The 16,442-nt window shown below is 56.1% G+C and overlaps 2 protein-coding genes across 4 annotated transcripts in view; one reads left to right on the forward strand and one right to left on the reverse strand.

Annotated features, from left to right (window-relative positions):
• BRSK1 (BR serine/threonine kinase 1) overlaps positions 1–5,643 on the forward strand; it is a 21,070-nt gene extending 15,427 nt beyond the window's left edge. For both annotated transcript variants that reach the window (XM_043437062.1, XM_043437063.1), the window contains 3 exons: positions 271–469; positions 3,541–3,630; positions 4,953–5,643. In XM_043437062.1, the coding sequence (XP_043292997.1) occupies positions 271–469; positions 3,541–3,630; positions 4,953–5,110 (447 nt within the window). In that variant the 3' untranslated portion in view covers positions 5,111–5,643. The remainder of the gene's footprint in view (positions 1–270; positions 470–3,540; positions 3,631–4,952) is intronic.
• On the reverse strand, positions 5,355–13,571 carry TMEM150B (transmembrane protein 150B). 2 transcript variants are annotated; one of them, XM_043437064.1, is made up of 8 exons: positions 13,407–13,570; positions 12,970–13,100; positions 12,539–12,614; positions 11,265–11,324; positions 11,127–11,194; positions 10,826–10,953; positions 8,514–8,697; positions 5,355–5,935 (listed from the first exon to the last, which is right to left on the reverse strand). In XM_043437064.1, exons 3-8 carry the CDS (start codon positions 12,604–12,606, stop codon positions 5,736–5,738), a joined length of 708 nt encoding a protein of 235 aa, XP_043292999.1. In that variant the 5' UTR covers positions 12,607–12,614; positions 12,970–13,100; positions 13,407–13,570; the 3' UTR covers positions 5,355–5,735. The 2 variants fall into 2 exon arrangements, with proteins under 2 accessions (XP_043292999.1, XP_043293001.1); XM_043437066.1 differs by lacking the exon at positions 12,970–13,100 and having other exon boundaries at positions 13,407–13,571.
• Between the last annotated feature and the right edge of the window lie 2,871 nt (positions 13,572–16,442).

Below are 16,442 nucleotides of genomic sequence, written 5' to 3' on the forward strand. Positions count from 1 at the left end.
TGGGGCCTGGGGCTGGCACCAGATGTGAAAGTCCATATTACCATGGGATTCAGTAGCTCAGCCATTTTTCTGATGCCCTGTTTATAAGATAGAGAAAACTATAAATCCCAGCAGGCAGTGGGGCCTCCCAATGCCTCTTCTGTTATCCTTTCCCCCTGGTGGCTGAGGGGACTGGTGTTTCCTGGGGCAGAGCTGGTCAAGGGCTGCTTATCTGTGCCTTGGAGTCAGGTCGCTGAAATCACCCTCTCCTCTTGCTCCCGTCCCTCTCAGATCCCCAGCCTGAGTCACAGCGTGCTGTCACAGACCAGCTTCAGGGCTGAGTACAAGGCCAGCGGCGGCCCCTCCGTCTTCCAGAAGCCCGTCCGCTTCCAGGTGGACATCAGCTCCTCTGAGGGGCCAGAACCCTCCCCCCGGCGGGACGGCAGCGGTGGTGGTGGCATCTACTCAGTCACCTTTACGCTCATCTCCGGTAAGCGTCCCGTGCCGCGGCTGCCCCCTCGTGTGTGGGATGCTCAAGACCGCTGAGGGTAGCAGTCCTCTAAAGTTTCAGGTTATCAAAGTCGGAAGGGGCTAGTTTAGATAGACATTCCCCAAACATAATTATCCCAAAAGAGTTTACCTAAAGGCACTTATTTATGTCTATTTTATTAACTGAAAAGTTTTATCATATCTAGTTATTTTTCTTGTGGACAAACTTTGTAACAGGAATAATAAGATCTTATTTATTTGATTTCTAGGAAGCCTAGATACAATAAAAATATTATACTTAATGTTGATGACTCTAAAAACATGTCTGTATTAATTAATGCAACAAACTTAAGCTAAATTTAGTGCCAGGTATTAATGCTATACTGAATGTTTCCCAATTCATGCAAACCTGAAAGTCATTAGGGTTAGTTTCTTTTCCATTTCTGAGCATTTACATAAGTGCCTATTTTCCTATAAGCCAATAAATAGAGTTCATTTACAGATTAATTTTGGCAGTAACACCCATCTACAACACACACATATAGATGCCATACAAATGCACCAGTAGACACCCCATAATTTCCATTTCAGAATTTCAGCCAGGAGTCAGTTACAATAATGTAAAACCCAACAGTTAGAAAAGAGGTTGGATTCAGATCACCTGTCTCCCTTTTGTTCTCTCTTTCAGAGTTACCTTGCCTTCAATTTTCAGTTTACTTTTTACATTTTTAAAAATTATTTTTCAATATTCATTTGCTTATTTATCTGGCTTTGTCAGGTTTTAGTTGCAACACACGAGCTCCTTGTTGCTGCACATGGACTCTGGTTGTGATGTCCTGGCTCAGTCCTTGCTCCGACGCACATGGGATTTTAGTTCCCCGACTAGGGATTGAACCTGTGTCCCCTGCATTGGCAGGCAGATTCTTAACCGCAGATACCACCAGGGAAATCCCTCAATGAGGCATTTTTGGAATTTGGAAAACTTTGGGGGCTTCTGCATATGAATGAAAATAGGAAAATGTGATGAGAGCTCTCTAAAATTTTATAATTTAGAAGTTTTTCCAATCCGAAAGATCCAAGAAGCTAGCCCTACAAATATTTTCCCTGCTAACCTAATTTTTAAAAAGAGGAAAAACTCTTACCACTGTTGTTTCCAGTACACCCTGCAGGCAGAAGTCCAGGAGACTGCAGGCTTTTAACTGTGTGTGAAAAATCCGTTGTAGGGTGCTGAAAAGACCTATGCTGGCCATTTCAGGGCAGGATTTCCTTTAATTCTCAATTAAGTGGTTGCAAGCATACATAAGCCCAGCTGGTATTCCCATCAGTGGCTGTCTGTACAGGAGCTGTTTGGCCTTTGAGGCGCAATTTCCCATTATTAATTTTGTAGCCTAATTCAGATAGGAAATACAACCTAAGCAACTTTCTGAGGGCACTGTGGCAAATCGCCTGCGTGCTGCTTCCGAATCTAGCAAGGAGTTACCCCGGGTTACTTTTTTCAACTTTTTACGTGTTTTAATTAAAAGATATTTTTTGGCTGCGCTGGGTCTTTGTTGCTGCACGTGGGCTTTCTCTGGTTGCAGGGGTGGGGGCTGCTCTCTGCTTGCGGTCCTCGGGCTTCTCACTGTGATGGCATCTCTTGTTTGGGAGCGCAGGCTCGGGGGCTTGCGGGCCTCAGTAGTTGCGGCGCACAGGCTTAGTTGCTCCGTGGCATGTGGGATCTCCCAGACCGGGGACCAGATGGGGGCCCCTGCCTGGTAAGCTGGATTCTTAACCACTGGACCATCAGGGAAGCCCCCAAGGCTGCTCTTGACTACTTGTTTCTCCCAGGTCTCACACCGCCTCCCTTCCCTAATTAACAACTGCTTGAATCTGCCCCTTGGAGCTCAGGGAAGGTCATGGAGGCTGAATGAAGGCTGTTTCCTAAAATCAGAGAAATGGGGGACACAGAGAGGCTTTGTGCCCAGGAGCCCCACAGGGCCCTGCTTGGTATCATTAAGAGCTGAATAACTCACTCTCCTTTCACTAGCAAAAGTTTCTTTTCAGACCATATAGCAACTTGTTTAATTTTGAATTTAAGTCAAATTTAACAAAAACCCAGCCAGTTATGTTTCCCTGGGCCTCTTGCCCAGGTCCTGCCTAGGAAATGCGCTGGAGCCCCTTCAGATTTCAAGCCTTAAGTGAAAATAGTGCAAATAAAATTTACAGGATCATCACTCAAACAGTGAGAGCTGGGTAGCAGGAGAACTCATCAGGACACCTGAGAAGTACCGAGAAGCCCGGCGGGCCCGTGCTGGTTCTTAGCGTTGGTTCTGGCGGACTCCCGGTGCCCTCTGGTGGGTGCCTGTCATATCCAGCCAGTTAGCCCAGCACGGCAGATGAAAAGATGAATCCGTTGATTTAAGAAAAACATGGAGGGACTTCCCTGGCGGTCGAGTGGTTGAGTGGTTGAGAATTTGCCTGCCCATGCAGGGGACACAGGTTCAATCCCTGTTCCGGGAGGATCCCACATGCCACGGAGCAAGTAGGCCGGTCTGCCACCACTATTGAGCCCGTGCTCTGCCACAAAAGAAACCACTGCAGTGAGCACCGCAACTAGAGAGTGGCCCCCGCCCCCCGAAACTAGAGGGAAAGGCACGCACAGCAGGGAAGACCCAGTGAAGCCAAAAATAAATAAAACTTTTAAAAGAAGAAAAAAATGGGACAATTTTATTCGAGTCAAACTGAGTACTATAAGCCAGGAGCAGCTGCTCAGAAAGTCTGAGAACTGTTCCGCTCATGAGCGGTCCACACGCCGTTATATGCGTTTGTGAGACAGAGGGCCATACATGAAATGACGCGTTACTGACAGTTTGCACGATCCAGGTGCAGAGCGAGTCGTGGGTCATGGGTCATCGTCAGGGTTAGGAAGGTTACCTCCTAGGCAGGCGTGCTCAATGCAGGCGCACGACAGAGACACACCAAGGAGGAGAGGAGGCCCAAACGGGTGGAGAACATTGTTCATGTTTGAATTTTTCCCCGCTTGCCGGAAAACATGGATCTTGCTTCATCGGTCTGTTGCCCTGCCCCTTGCAGGTCCCAGCCGCCGGTTCAAGCGGGTGGTGGAGACCATCCAGGCCCAGCTGCTGAGCACACACGACCAGCCGTCCGTACAGGCCTTGGCAGGTGGGAGGCACTTGGGGCACCCGAGGGGGCAGGGCAGTGGGGTGGAGGGGGCACTTCTGGTGGCCAAGTGGGACAGGGGCTTGTGTTACCGGCGAGGCTTCAGCTGCAGGGCTCCCAGGGAACCAGGCCTTCCCGAGCCTGAGAAGGCCTCGCCACGGAGGGAGGGGACCTCCAGGGTCCCTAAGGGGCCACCGGTCTCTGGAGGTGATGGCTCTCCCTGCCACCGGAGGCTCCTGAACTATGTTCTGGAGGAGGGCAACCAGCCATCCCGAGGTTCCCGACACCAAGGACTGTCAGTGCTAAAACCAGGACAAGGTGGTCTCTGTCTCACAGACCCTTCTGGCCCTGCTGGGCCTGGCTTTCACAGCCTCGGGCCTCTCCCCGGGAGGGGGTGAGGTCTGTGCTCCAGGGGGAACGGGCTTCTCTGTGCCCACCTGGTCATCAGGAGGGGAGTCCCCTAGCCACCAGGGATCAAGGAGGTCAAGGTCACAAACAAACTCTGTGGTTCCAACAACATCAGTTTATTATCACGCAGCCCTGGGGTCAGAGGTCCGACACAGATGAACAGGGCTAACCTCGAGTGGAGGGCCGCCCCGATAGGCAAGTAGAGGAATTCTGCCCTGTTAGTCTGCTTCTCCAGGGCGACCAGAAGCCAGGAAGGCCCCCTGAACCTCTCTAGACCCGGCTGCCAAGGAAAGGTGGCTTTGACGACCAGAGTTTCTTAAAGGGCACACCTCCAGAGCTGTAGGACCCACAGGGACCCGGGGTCTGAGACACGTGCCTTATACGGGGAGTGGGGCAGTGCAGGGACCTCCGACTGAGCCCCAGAGAGGGGCAGCCCTGGGGGTTGCTATGGCAGCATGGCCTCCAGCGTCAGTGTCTCTTAAGGGGTGGTCTCTGGTACGGGACCTCAGGCCTTGTTTCGGGCTCCATGGAAACTGCTGCCCGACCACTGGGAACCAGCCCTGGCCAGGTCTGGCCAGTGGCCCAGTCATGCAGGCACTGCTGAGAGAGCCGGAACAACCTGCTGGGGGCTCCCAAAGGGAAGGGGGCGCTTTGGCCCCGATACGGGGCCTCGGAGAGTGCAGTAACCAGAGTCTCGGCTGTCTCCTGAGCTGGGCCCACCAGGACTGCCTGGGGCTTGGTCTGGTCTCCACGGCCGTGGGCTGGAGGGCTGCGCCCTGTTGGTGCAGGGCAGGCAGGCCTCGTGGTGGTTGGCATGAGTGACCCCTGGCAGCCGCCCCCCACCCCCTCACCACCAGAGGTTTGGCACCCCTTCCTGAAGCCAGACCGCTTCCCCCCCCCACTCCGCCCCTGCACAGACGAGAAGAACGGAGCCCAGACCCGGCCCGCCGGGACCCCACCCCGAAGCCTGCAGCCCGCGCCCAGCCGCCCAGACCCGGAGCTGACCAGCTCTCCCCGCCGAGGCCCCCCCAAGGACAAGAAGCTCCTGGCCACCAACGGGAGCCCCCTGCCCTGACCCCAGGGGGCCGGGGAAGGAGGGGCACCCCCTCCACCCCCCTTCCCTGCCCCCCCAACTGTGAATCTGTAAATAGGCCCCAAGGCATCCGTGGGGAGGGGGGAGACACAACACACCCGGCCCTGCCCTTTGGGGATGGGGCTCCGGGGGGCCATGCCCAACAAGGGGGGGTTTCTGGGGGGACTGCGGGTGGGGGAGCCGTTTCTATTTTATTTATTGATTAATTTATTATTTTATTTATTGATCAGTCTCTCTGCGGGGTGGGGTGGGGGAGGGACGGGGCTGGTTGGGGTGGCTTAGCAGATCCGGACGGACAGGGCCGTCTGTCCTTGTGTGCCCAACTCCCCCTTCCTGGGCCCCCCCGCCCCCCCAGTCCTCTCCCTCTCCCCCCATGACCTTCTGTACGGATTTGCTCTCCGGAAGGAATTCTGATTTCGCGTGGTCCTGCCTGCGTCCGTGTCTCTGATTCCGCCGGCGGCAGCAACAACAAAAAATTAACAATAATAATAATAATAAATATCCTTGATCAGGGATGGCTGGCTGGCCTTGGCCTCTCGCTTCCTGGGTGGCCCCGACTGCGGGGGCGGAACCGGACGGCAGGGACAGGAGGTGTGAGGACGGCTGTTCACAGCTGCACGTGCAGGGAGGTGGGGGAGTCCGGCGGGGGGCGGAGGCTGCCAGAGCCCGGCTGGAGACACAGGGTGCAGCCGTCCAGGCGGGAGAAGTCCACGGCAAGGAGGCCGAAGAGGATGAACAGCAGCATGGCGACGACCCACTCGCAGATGGCTGAGATGGAGCGCATGGACCAGGAGTGCAGGACGACCACTGGGGCCAGGGTCAAGGGCGCACGGCCACAGGGAGGAGGGGGACTCCCAGGGGCCCGACAGGCGGAGCCCGCCCCTGCCACACCCAGCTCGCCCCAGCAGGAGCAGCCCCTCTCACCGGGCAGCCTGCCCCCTCCTTGGCAACTCCTCCCAGACGCTCTCAAAGGGGCCCTCCTCATGCCCCCTCTGTCTCAGTCGCTTCCCAAACATTTCCCGTCGCACGTTCCTCCTGTTTGTGGCAGCATTCCCACCGTCTCAAAAATCCTCCCACCTTTGGGGTGTCCTAACGGTACTCTCTAAAGAATTTGCCTGCAATGCTAGAGACCTGGGTTCAGTCCCTGGGTAGGGAAGATCCCCTGGAGGAGGGAATGACCACCACTCCAGTATTATTGCCTGGAGAATCCCCATGGATGGAGGAGCCTGGCGGGCTACAGTCCATGGGGCCACAGAGTCGTGTCGGCTCAGTCGTGTGGACTGAGCAACTAACACTAAAGTTGCCCTCGCGCCCCACCCACCAGCCTGGGGCTGTGCTTGCAACTTTCTCCCCCCACCTGTGGCTCACAAGCCCCTCCTGCTCACTCACAAGCAAAGGCTCACCTTCTTCCTAAACTCTCTTCCTCTTGCCGGGAGTCCCCACTCCATGACTACCCCATCCACTCCGGTGCCCCAACCCCCTCCCATCTCCGCCCCCTGGCCAGCTGGTCACTCCAAGTCTTGTCTGTCTTTCTCATCTCTTTCTGGTCTGGCGTCTCTGCTGACCAGCCTTATCCCTTCTCCAGCTCCGCAGTCCCAGCTGTTTATAAAATGTTTCTGTGACCACTGGCCGACATACACCCCCAGCTCCGGCCTGGCAGAGACGCCCCTCATTTTCTGGGACCACCGCCCACCTCACTGAAGTGCTCCTCCTCTTGGCCAACCCAGCTCCGACTCATCTCTCCTAGATCAGACTAGACATTGTTTCGTTCATTCAAGGATTTTTAGACAGTGAGGAAGGCCAGTACCATCCCCTAGCCCCACTGATCCTCAGACAAAATGTGAGCCCCCAAACACAAGTGCTGACCCCAGCCCTGACCTTGTACCTCCCCTGCTCACAAGCTTTCTGGGGCTTCCTGTTGCCCTCAGGCAGAAGCCCAAGCCTGTAACCCCTCACTTTTCCGCAGGAGAGCCTGACCTCTGGCCCTGCCAGCAGCCTTATCGCCTCCCCTGGGCAGCTTTCCTCCCCCCTCACCCCCACCCCGCAACCACGTACCTGAAGAGGCAGCCCCCCCCCCCACCCGGCACCAACCTCCCAACACAGGCCAGTTCTGCAAGACCAGCTCAAAGCATAGCATGTCTCAGAGCCCTCCGTGGCCATCCAGCCCTTACCACGCTCAGCTGACCATCTTACAGTCCCATCTCCCCCGCCTCCCCACAGTCAAGGGATGTTTGGGGCCCCCAGGACGAGGACCCTGTAGCCAAACAGATCATGAGCACAGGCGGGGCTCGAGAGGGGCTGCCTGGACCTCGTGGTCAGTTTCGCCCGCCACCACGGAGGACCTGCGCTGGTTCTGCAGCTGCAGTTGCAGAAGGCTGAGTTCAGGAGCAGCCCTTCCCGCCCGTTTCATGGGATCCAATCCGCTGCTCTGGGAAACCGGATCACCACCTCCAATTTGCTGGGAAAGTGGATCCAAGTCTCCGAAGGGATCTACTGAGGGCAGCCCACCCAGGGCCTCGCTGGATCCCCCTAGCCTCTTCCGGATGCCCATGACCACTCAGGCACCCCTTCCCTCCTGTCCCCACGGGGGGCAGTCGGCCCCAGGGCTGACCCCGCTCTCCCTCAGGGCACTCTGCTAATCAGTAGCAATCACTGTTCTGATAAAGGCAAGGCCCTTCCACAGGAAACTGGGACTCCGAGACTGGTTTGGCTCGAGAAGCGGGTTGGAGTCGAGGCTCCACCCAGAGGCATGCTGGTAAACGTGTGACAACCAGCTCTGATTTGTAAAACACGTCAGTTTCTGGGGGAGAAACCACGGCCATCTCCACCGTTTCAAGCTGCTAGCGTGGCTTCCCAGGTGGTGCTAGTGGTAAAGACCTGGCCTGCAAATACAGGAGACCTAAGAGATGCAGGTTCGACCCCTGGGACAGGAAGATCCCCCGGAGGAGGGCATGCCAACCCACTCCAGTATTCTTGCCTGGAGAATCCCATGGACAGAGGAGTCTGGCGGACTACAGTCCATGGGAGTCACAAAGAGTCAGACACGACGGAGCACAGTCACAACATTGACTGTTCACTTGTTCTGTGCCAGGCACCCATCTAAGCACCTCACGTGCTCCTTCACTCCTCACATTCCTTACCATCATCCTCATCTGATAGATGAGGAACCCAAAGCACCAGGAAGTTAGGAAAGAAGAGGAGGCCCCCCCTCCCCACCCCCCACCCCCAGCTAGTACACTGAGGTGGTGGGATTCCAACCCGGGACTAGCTGACAATCCTCTGTAATGCTGGACGGAGACCGAGGCTGAAGAAGGAAGGGGCACCCAGGATGGCGCAGAGCAGACCCACCCCATCGGAGAGCCACCCCCACTCCAGGGAAGGATACTGGCCACCTCGAGGATGAAGCAGGCACTGCAGAGCACCAGGCGGAGTGGCCCGATCCAGGGAGCCCCAGGCTGGGGCAGGTTCTTCATCCGCCAGGAGAGGAAGAGCTGCAGCCAGAAGTATAAGATCCCCACGAAGAAGACCAGGAAGGCGCCTGTCAGGTGCGTGGGCCGCTGATTCTTCTCCTGGGAGGAGGAGGGCGCAGAGTTGAGGGGCGGACGTGCGGAGAGCCAGGGGCCAGGCCCACCACCACGGGCTGTGCCGGGAGACTGCCTGCCATACCCAGCGACAGGCGTGTTGATTCGGTGCACTGGCTGTTTATTGTCCGCTCCACCCACGAGGGCCCCCATTTAAAGCTGCTGTTTCCTGCTGGCACCTCTGTCCCTAAAACAGTGCCTGGCACATGGTGTGTGCTAAGTGGCTTCTGTCCCGGCTAACTCTTTGCAGTCCCATGAACTGTAACTCACCAGGCTCCTCTGTCCATGGGATTCTCCAGGCAAGAATACAGGAGTGGGTTGCCATGCCCTCCTCCAGGGGATCTTCCCAACCCAAGGATCCAAGCCCCCATCTCTTGTGTCTCCTGCATTGGCAAGTGAGTTCTTTACCTCTAGTGCCACCTGGGAGGCATAATAGAGCCTCGCAAATATTAGGAGAATAAATACTTCATTCTCAGCCTTGGTGGGAGAGAGCAGATTATTGCCACTGCTGCTGCTGCTGCTAAGTCGCTTCAGTCGTGTCCGACTCTGTGCGACCCCATAGACGGCAGCCCACCAGGCTCCCCGGTCCCTGGGATTCTCCAGGCAAGAAGGGAGTAAAAATTGGCTCCTGGAGGCTGAAAAAAAAAAAAAAAAAACTTAAATATTGCAATGGTTTGTGCCTTACTGATATCATTTGTATTATACTTAAAATTTTTAATATGAAATATTTCATGGGTAACCCACTCTACTGTTCTTGCCTGGAGAGTCCCAGGGATGGGGGAGCCTGGTGGGCTGCCATCTATGGGGTCGCACAGAGTCGGACACGACTGAAGCAACTTAGCAGCAGCAGCAGCATTTCATGGGTAAAGGGATGATCAGGAGAAAATGTCTAAAAGAGGCTTATGGAGAATTCCCTGGTGGTTCATTGGTTAGGACTCAGCACTTCAAGGCTGCCCTGGTGGCTTAGACGGTAAAGAATCTACCTGCAATGCAGGAGACCTGGGTGTGACCCCTGGGTGGGGAAGATCCCCTGGAGAAGGGAACATCTACCCACTCCAGTATTCTTGCCTGGAGAATCCCATGGACAGAGGAGCTTGGTGGGCTACAGTCCATGGGGTTGCACAGAGTCTGACAGGACCAAGAAACTAACACTTTCACTTCTTTCAGTGCTTCGACCTCAGGGGGCACAGGTTCAGTCCCTGGTGGGGAACTAAGATCCTGCATGCCAAGTGGAGTAGCCAAAAAAGAAAAAAACAAAAGCTTCTGAGTGGAGGGCAATAATGATTACAGAAAAAGAAAAGTTAAGGAACACGGGAATACATCAGTGAGTGAATGATTTGCTATGCAAATATGATGTGGAATTTTTACTAAGTTGTAGGCAGCCTCTTGTCTAAACACTGTGAAGCTCCCCTGGCCCTTTGGTAGGAGAAGTTTGGCGTCAGAGGTAATCACAATAGAAAAATAAAAAGATAAATCAGAAAGATTTCTCCTATCACTCATCCGTTTACTTATTCTACCAATACCTACTGAGCTTCGTGGTTAAGAATGTGGGCTCTAAGAATCAAGGAATCTGGGTTCATCTCTGACCACCAAGAACCTGGTAATAAAGAAATATCTCCGGCATTTGACCAAAAAGAACCTCCCGGGAGTTCTTGCGGAGATGGGTTAAAATAACCCAGCACAATGTAAAGCTAGTGCCTCCTACAGAGTGAGCACACATCCACAGGGCGATCCAGCGGTCAGGACTCCGCGCTGTCACCCCCAAGGGTCTGGGTTCTATTGGTCTGGGAACTAGTATCCTCCGCTAAGCCGAGCGGTGCGGCCAAAAAAAAAAAAAGAAAAAGAAAACCGAGAAATTTCATCATTAGACGGAGGGGTACGACAGTGAATTACCCCAGACTCCTAGGGGTCCACAGAATGATTACAAACAGCCTCCTGCGAGATCTCTACTCAGAGAGTGGAACTCATCACTGCATCCACGGCCCAAGAGCCACAGAGAAATACAAGTCCCAGGAGGCCGTGCGGGGAGCAGCCCTTCTCGATGAGGACTCTGCGCCCCGGAGGATGCTGGGAGTTGTAGTCCCACACTCCGGCGGGCTGGCCTACTCCGTCTCACCTGGAAATTGCCCACTATGGAGGTGCCCAAGGCACAGAGGAGCCCCGTCCACAGGATCACCTGGTTAGGCCACTTTCGGACGCCCCAGTCCCGAAGCTGGTAGTAACGGAGAATGCAGATCCAGGCCCCTGGGAGGAGAGGGAAGTGGGTGGGAGACGGGAGCCCCAGACTTGGGGATAGGGCATGGGTCCAGGGGTGGGAGCCCAACTCCAGGATTTGGTGGGGCGGAGGAGGCAGGGACCCCGACGGTCCTGGCTGGGCGGGGCTAGCACCTCATGGAAAGCATGCGCAGAGCGTTTACCCGAAGCGGCTCCGAGGTTGAGCACCTGGCTGAAGATGCAGCTCTGGGGAGGCGCGTTTCCACACACACTGGGGGAAGATAAAGGCTCACCTCCTTGCTCCCTCCCGACCCCGGCCTCCCCGCCTGCGCCCTGACTACCTGATGTACGGGAAGCCTTCGGTGAGGTTCACGGCCTTGTTAACCACAGCCAGCGAGAACCTGGGGGCCGGACGCCAAGGTGAAACGAGGGCTTGCCACGACCCTTTTCCTTCTGTTTCCAGCACAAACCCGGGCTCCTCGCTCCCTCTCTCTCAGGCCCAGGAGGCCAGTGCCCAGCCCCTCCTCCAGACCCGGGGATCCAGACCCCCAGACCCTCCTGCCTCAGACCCGGGGATCCAGGCCCCCAACCCCTCTTTCCTCAGACCTGGGGGTCCAGGCCCCCAGTCCCTGCTCCCTCAGACCCAGGGGTCCAGACCCCCAGCACCTCCAACCCAGGGGTCCAGACCCCCAGCCCACCCCCCTCAGACCCGGGGGTCCAGGCCCCCAGCCCTCCTCTAGACCCGGGGGTCCAGGCCCCCAGCCCCTCTTCCCTCAGACCTGGGGGTCCAGACCCTCAGGCCCTCATCCAGACCCAGAGGTCCAGGCCCCCAGCCCCTCCTCCAGTCCTGGGGGTCCAGACCCTCAGCCCCTCCTCCAAACCCGGGGTCCAGGCCCCAAGCTCCTGCTCCCTCAGACCCGGGGTCCTGGCCCCCGGCCCCTCCTCCCTCAGACCCGGGGTCCTGGCCCCCGGCCCCTCCTCCCTCAGACCCGGGGTCCTGGCCCCCGGCCCCTCCTCGCTCAGACCCGGGGTCCTGGCCCCCGGCCCCTCCTCGCTCAGACCCGGGGTCCTGGCCCCCGGCCCCTCCTCCCTCAGACCCGGGGTCCTGGCCCCCGGCCCCTCCTCCCTCAGACCCGGGGTCCTGGCCCCCGGCCCCTCCTCGCTCAGACCCGGGGTCCTGGCCCCCGGCCCCTCCTCCCTCAGACCCGGGGTCCTGGCCCCCGGCCCCTCCTCCCTCAGACCCGGGGTCCTGGCCCCCAGCCCTTCCTGGCTCAGACGCAGGCATGTCTCCTGCCTCTACCACTCACGCCGTCCATTCCCTGGTGGTACAGTGGGTGGGAATCTGCCTGTCCATGCAGGGGACGCAGGTTCCATCTCTGGTCCCAGCAGATCCCACATGCTGCCGGGGACAAAACCCGCGTGTGCGCCACAACTCCTGAGCCTGCTGCAACTACTGAAGCCCAAGCGCCTAGAGCCGGCGCTCTGCAGCCAGAGCAGCCACCACAAAGAAGAGTCGCCCGGCTCACCGCAGCTAGAGAAAGACTGCGGACAGCAGCGAAGACCCAGCACAGCCTAACATAAGTAAATAAATGGAAGAACACAGACACACACTCACACGGTCCAGATGCCAGCAATAGCCCCGAAGGCCAGGCAGATGGGCAGCAGACACAAGTATCCCCACATGCCGGGGTCTGCAGGGGAGGAGAGGGGAAGGGACTGAGGTCAGCGCTGCCTCTGCGTCTCTGTCCCAGGTGAGGAACCGGCCCTAAGGGTTTAGGTGTGTCATATTCTGGGACCGTCTTTGAGGCCCTGTTTGGCTCCCAGGCATAAATAGTGGGCAAGTGTTCAGGATGATAACACCAGCTCTCTGCTTGGGGCACTTTCGCTTTTTTTTTTGCACAGTCCTTTATCCTGATGTCCCAGTGTCTCTTGGCTGTCCTGCCCCCACCCAGCTCCTGAGTCTCTCCAGCCCCTCCCCCAGTGCCAACCTCTGCCCGCCCCCACCGCCTCCCCCGCACCCCCCGCACCCCTCTGCCAGACGCTCACCGGTCCAGGCTCTCTCAGGCTCTCTCGGTCCTGGGGCCGCGTGAGAGTTTGGGGAAGAAGGCTGAGCGGTGGGGGCGGGACTCTCTGCTCCCCAGCAGAGCCAAAGTCCATGATCGAACGCCAGCAGAACACTGTCAGGTCAAGAGGGTGACCTCCGCTGTCCCGCTGTCCCGGGACTTCACCCTCAAACTAACTGCGCGTTCGGTCTCGGAGCGGACCGTGGCTTAGCTCCCAGGGCCCTCTGGCTCCCTTCCTCCAGCTTTCTAGCTTCAGCGTTCAGCCTCCCAGACGGGGAGTCCTCCCCAAGAACCAGAAATCTGAGCCTCCGGCTCTGTCCATCCTTCCTCCCTGGGGGACCCAGAAGTCCGGGCCTCCAGCCTCTTCCAGAGCACGCGCCATTGTTTCTAGCCCCTGTGGTCTAGCCTCCCTGCTGTTACCTCCTTGGGGCCGAGAACCCAGATCTACAGGTGCCCGCTCTGCCGGGTGCCGTTTCTGTGTGGACGCGGCGGGGGCAGGCCCGGACCTGGTGCCTGGATATTGCCCACACTGGCCTCCTCGTTCCCCACAGCCAGGGAGTGAGTGGGGAGGGTGATCCTTCAGAGAACGTCCCCGTCAGGAGAACCTCCCTCCCCAAAAACCACTGCTTCCTCTGACCGTTTTCTTTTCTCTCCCACAGAACAGCTCTCGGCTTCCTGGCTTCCTCCCTTCTCACTACTCAGGTGCCTGGGCCCCGGCCCCCCTCCTGCGTCCCCAGGACCCGAGGGTCCAGGCCCCCGGCCCGTCCGCCCTCAGCCACAGGAAGCGTCTCCTCCCTGAGACCCAGAAGTGCCAGCCACCCGCTCCCTCAGCTCCCACCTCTTTTGATATTTTTATAATTGAAATAAAATTCACATAAGATTAACCATTTCACTTTATTTTATTGTGCTTTATTTAAGTTGTACTTTATTTGACTTTGATTGCATTATGGTTTGCGGCACGTCGTGGCTTGTGGGATCTTGGTTCCCCGACCAGGGATGGAACCTGGGGCCTCCGGCAGTGAGAGCACCCGGTCCTACCCGCTGGAGGGCCAGGGAATTCCCTAAGCGTTTTAAATTGTACAGTTCAGGGACATTTAGCTCATTCACAGTGTTTTGAAACCAGTACCGCTACCTCATTCTGGAACTTTTTCACTACCCCAGGAGGAAGTCCCTTACCAGTTAAGCTGACACTCCCAATTCCCTCTTCCCCTGGCCACATCCAAACTGCTTCCCTTCTCTATAGATTTGGCACTTCTGGACATTTCATATAAATAGTGTGTGCCTTTTCGTGTCTGGCTTCTCTCACTGTGCGTGATGTTTTTGAGGTTCATCCATGTTCTCAGGTGGGTAAAGAACCTGCCTGCCAGTGCAGGAGATGTCAGAAACATGGGTTCGATCCCTGCGTGGGGAAGACTCCCTGGAGGAGGGCATGGCTACCCACTCCAGTGTTCTTGCCTGCATAATCCCATGGACAGAGGAGCCTGCTGGGCTACAGTCCATGGGGTCACAGAGAGCCGGACACGACTAAAGTGATTTAGCATGATAGCACGTTGTAGCACAGGTCAATGCTTCGTGCCTTTCCGTGGCTAAATAATATTTCATCAACGCCCCCCCATCACGGGGACTTCTGAAGCCCGCTTCTCTCGTCCCTTGCACTTCAGGATTTCCAAGCGCCCCAATAGCTAGGGTTTTCAGCTCTCAGATTCCTTGAGAGCAAAGACAAGAGAGCAGAGAAACAGACAGACAGGGATCACGAGTATTCCTTGAAGGCGGAGGCCCAGTGACCAATGAAGAATGAGATCTCTCGGGACTTCCCTGGTGGTCCAGTGGTTAGGACTCTGCGCTTCCACTGCTGGGGGCACAGGTTGGAGCCCTGGTCAGGGAACTAAGATCCCATAGGGTGCAGGGTGCAGTAAAAAGAAAAAAAAAAGCCAGAACACGAGATGTTATAGTAGTGCAGAGCAGGGCAGGGTGGGCCCAGAAGGGGAAGTGGGTAACCAGCAATGGTGGCCAGTGCCTGTCTGGCTGTGGGGGAAGTTTAGGACAATCTCACAAGCCGTGCTTAGAGGAGGCAGGCGAGCTACAGGAAGGCTTTCTCAGCAGGGCCCAGGTGGTTCCTGAAACCTGGCCCCTGAGGGTTGAGTGCTTTTGTCTTTTGACCAAAATAGAAACGGCTAACCTGCGAGTTTCCATTTTATCTGGGGTCATGCTGAGTCCTGTGGCCCATGAGACCGCCTCTCAGGGAGTTCTCAGGTTCTGATACCAGCATATCAGTAATTTTGCAAAAGGGATTTGGGCAACCCAACAGATATCTCCTTAGAAGCTTGCTGCTAGTCACAAGGCACGGATACCTTAGTTAATGACTTCAGTGCTTTTCGAAGCAGAAGAAGGTGCAAGAATTTGGGCTGGTAACATTTTTTGCCTGAAAATATCTGAAGGCCTGTTCTTCCAGTTTTCCCAGAGTGCAGAGCACCTCATCCAAGGGTGTTAAAGGTTAGTAACTCCAGTTAAAGGTGGGTTAAAGGTTAGTGACTCCAGTTACAGGTGGGTTAAAGGTTAGTGACTCCAGTTAAAGGTGGGTTAAAGGTTAGTGACTCCAGTTAAAGGTGGGTTAAAGGTTAGTGACTCCGGTGGCTAACCCCTCCATGCTTCTAGAGTCAGGTGGAGAGCGACATTCCTTAGGGGGCAGTCTGCTGGGTTCCAGAGTATGGGACCCACTAGGAGAAATGAGCCAGGACCCTAAGTTCTCAGTCACATAAAGGGCTTGGATGTTATCCTGAGAGTACTGGGGAGCCATGGAAGGTTCTTGAGCAGGGAAGAGAGAGGAGCTGACGCTGGTGGTGTGTAGCCATGAAAGAGATGTAATACGTGTTAACTCACCTTATGTGTCAGGCCCTGCCCTGTGTTAACTGGGCTCCCCTGCTGCTCCCCTGCTCCACGGGGGTTAACTCACTAATTCTCACGACAGCCTGAGTTGTCAGTGCTGGAGTTATTCACCAGATCCCCTAATCCTCATGAAAGTAGAATTCCTGGTTTCTTGACTCACTTCTACATCACACACACACACACACACACACACACATACAGCCCAGCGAACTTGAGGATGAAGCACCTGGAATAATTCCACACTTCACACCTCTAAGCGATACCCCAGAAGATCCAGAACTTTCAACTCCGCAAGCAGCTCCGTGAGATTGGTTTCGAATTCCACCTCTGCCAGTTAAGAGCTGGGTGCCCGTAGAGAGCACTGCAACGGTTGTACCAGTAAACCACAAGCATAGTGGCTTAAGGCAACACAGATTTATTAGCTTCTGGTTCTAGAGGTCAGAAGTCGGAAACGAGTCTTTGTCCCCGTAGGCTGAAATCAAGGGGCGGTCAGGGCTGTGTTCCTTCTGGAGGACCCGTTTCCTCATCTTTCCCAGCTTCTGGTGGTGCCCACATCCCTTGGCTTGGGGT

Source organism: Cervus canadensis, chromosome 18 (genome assembly GCF_019320065.1).
Source record: "Cervus canadensis isolate Bull #8, Minnesota chromosome 18, ASM1932006v1, whole genome shotgun sequence".
In the NCBI taxonomy this organism is placed as follows: domain Eukaryota; kingdom Metazoa; phylum Chordata; class Mammalia; order Artiodactyla; family Cervidae; genus Cervus; species Cervus canadensis.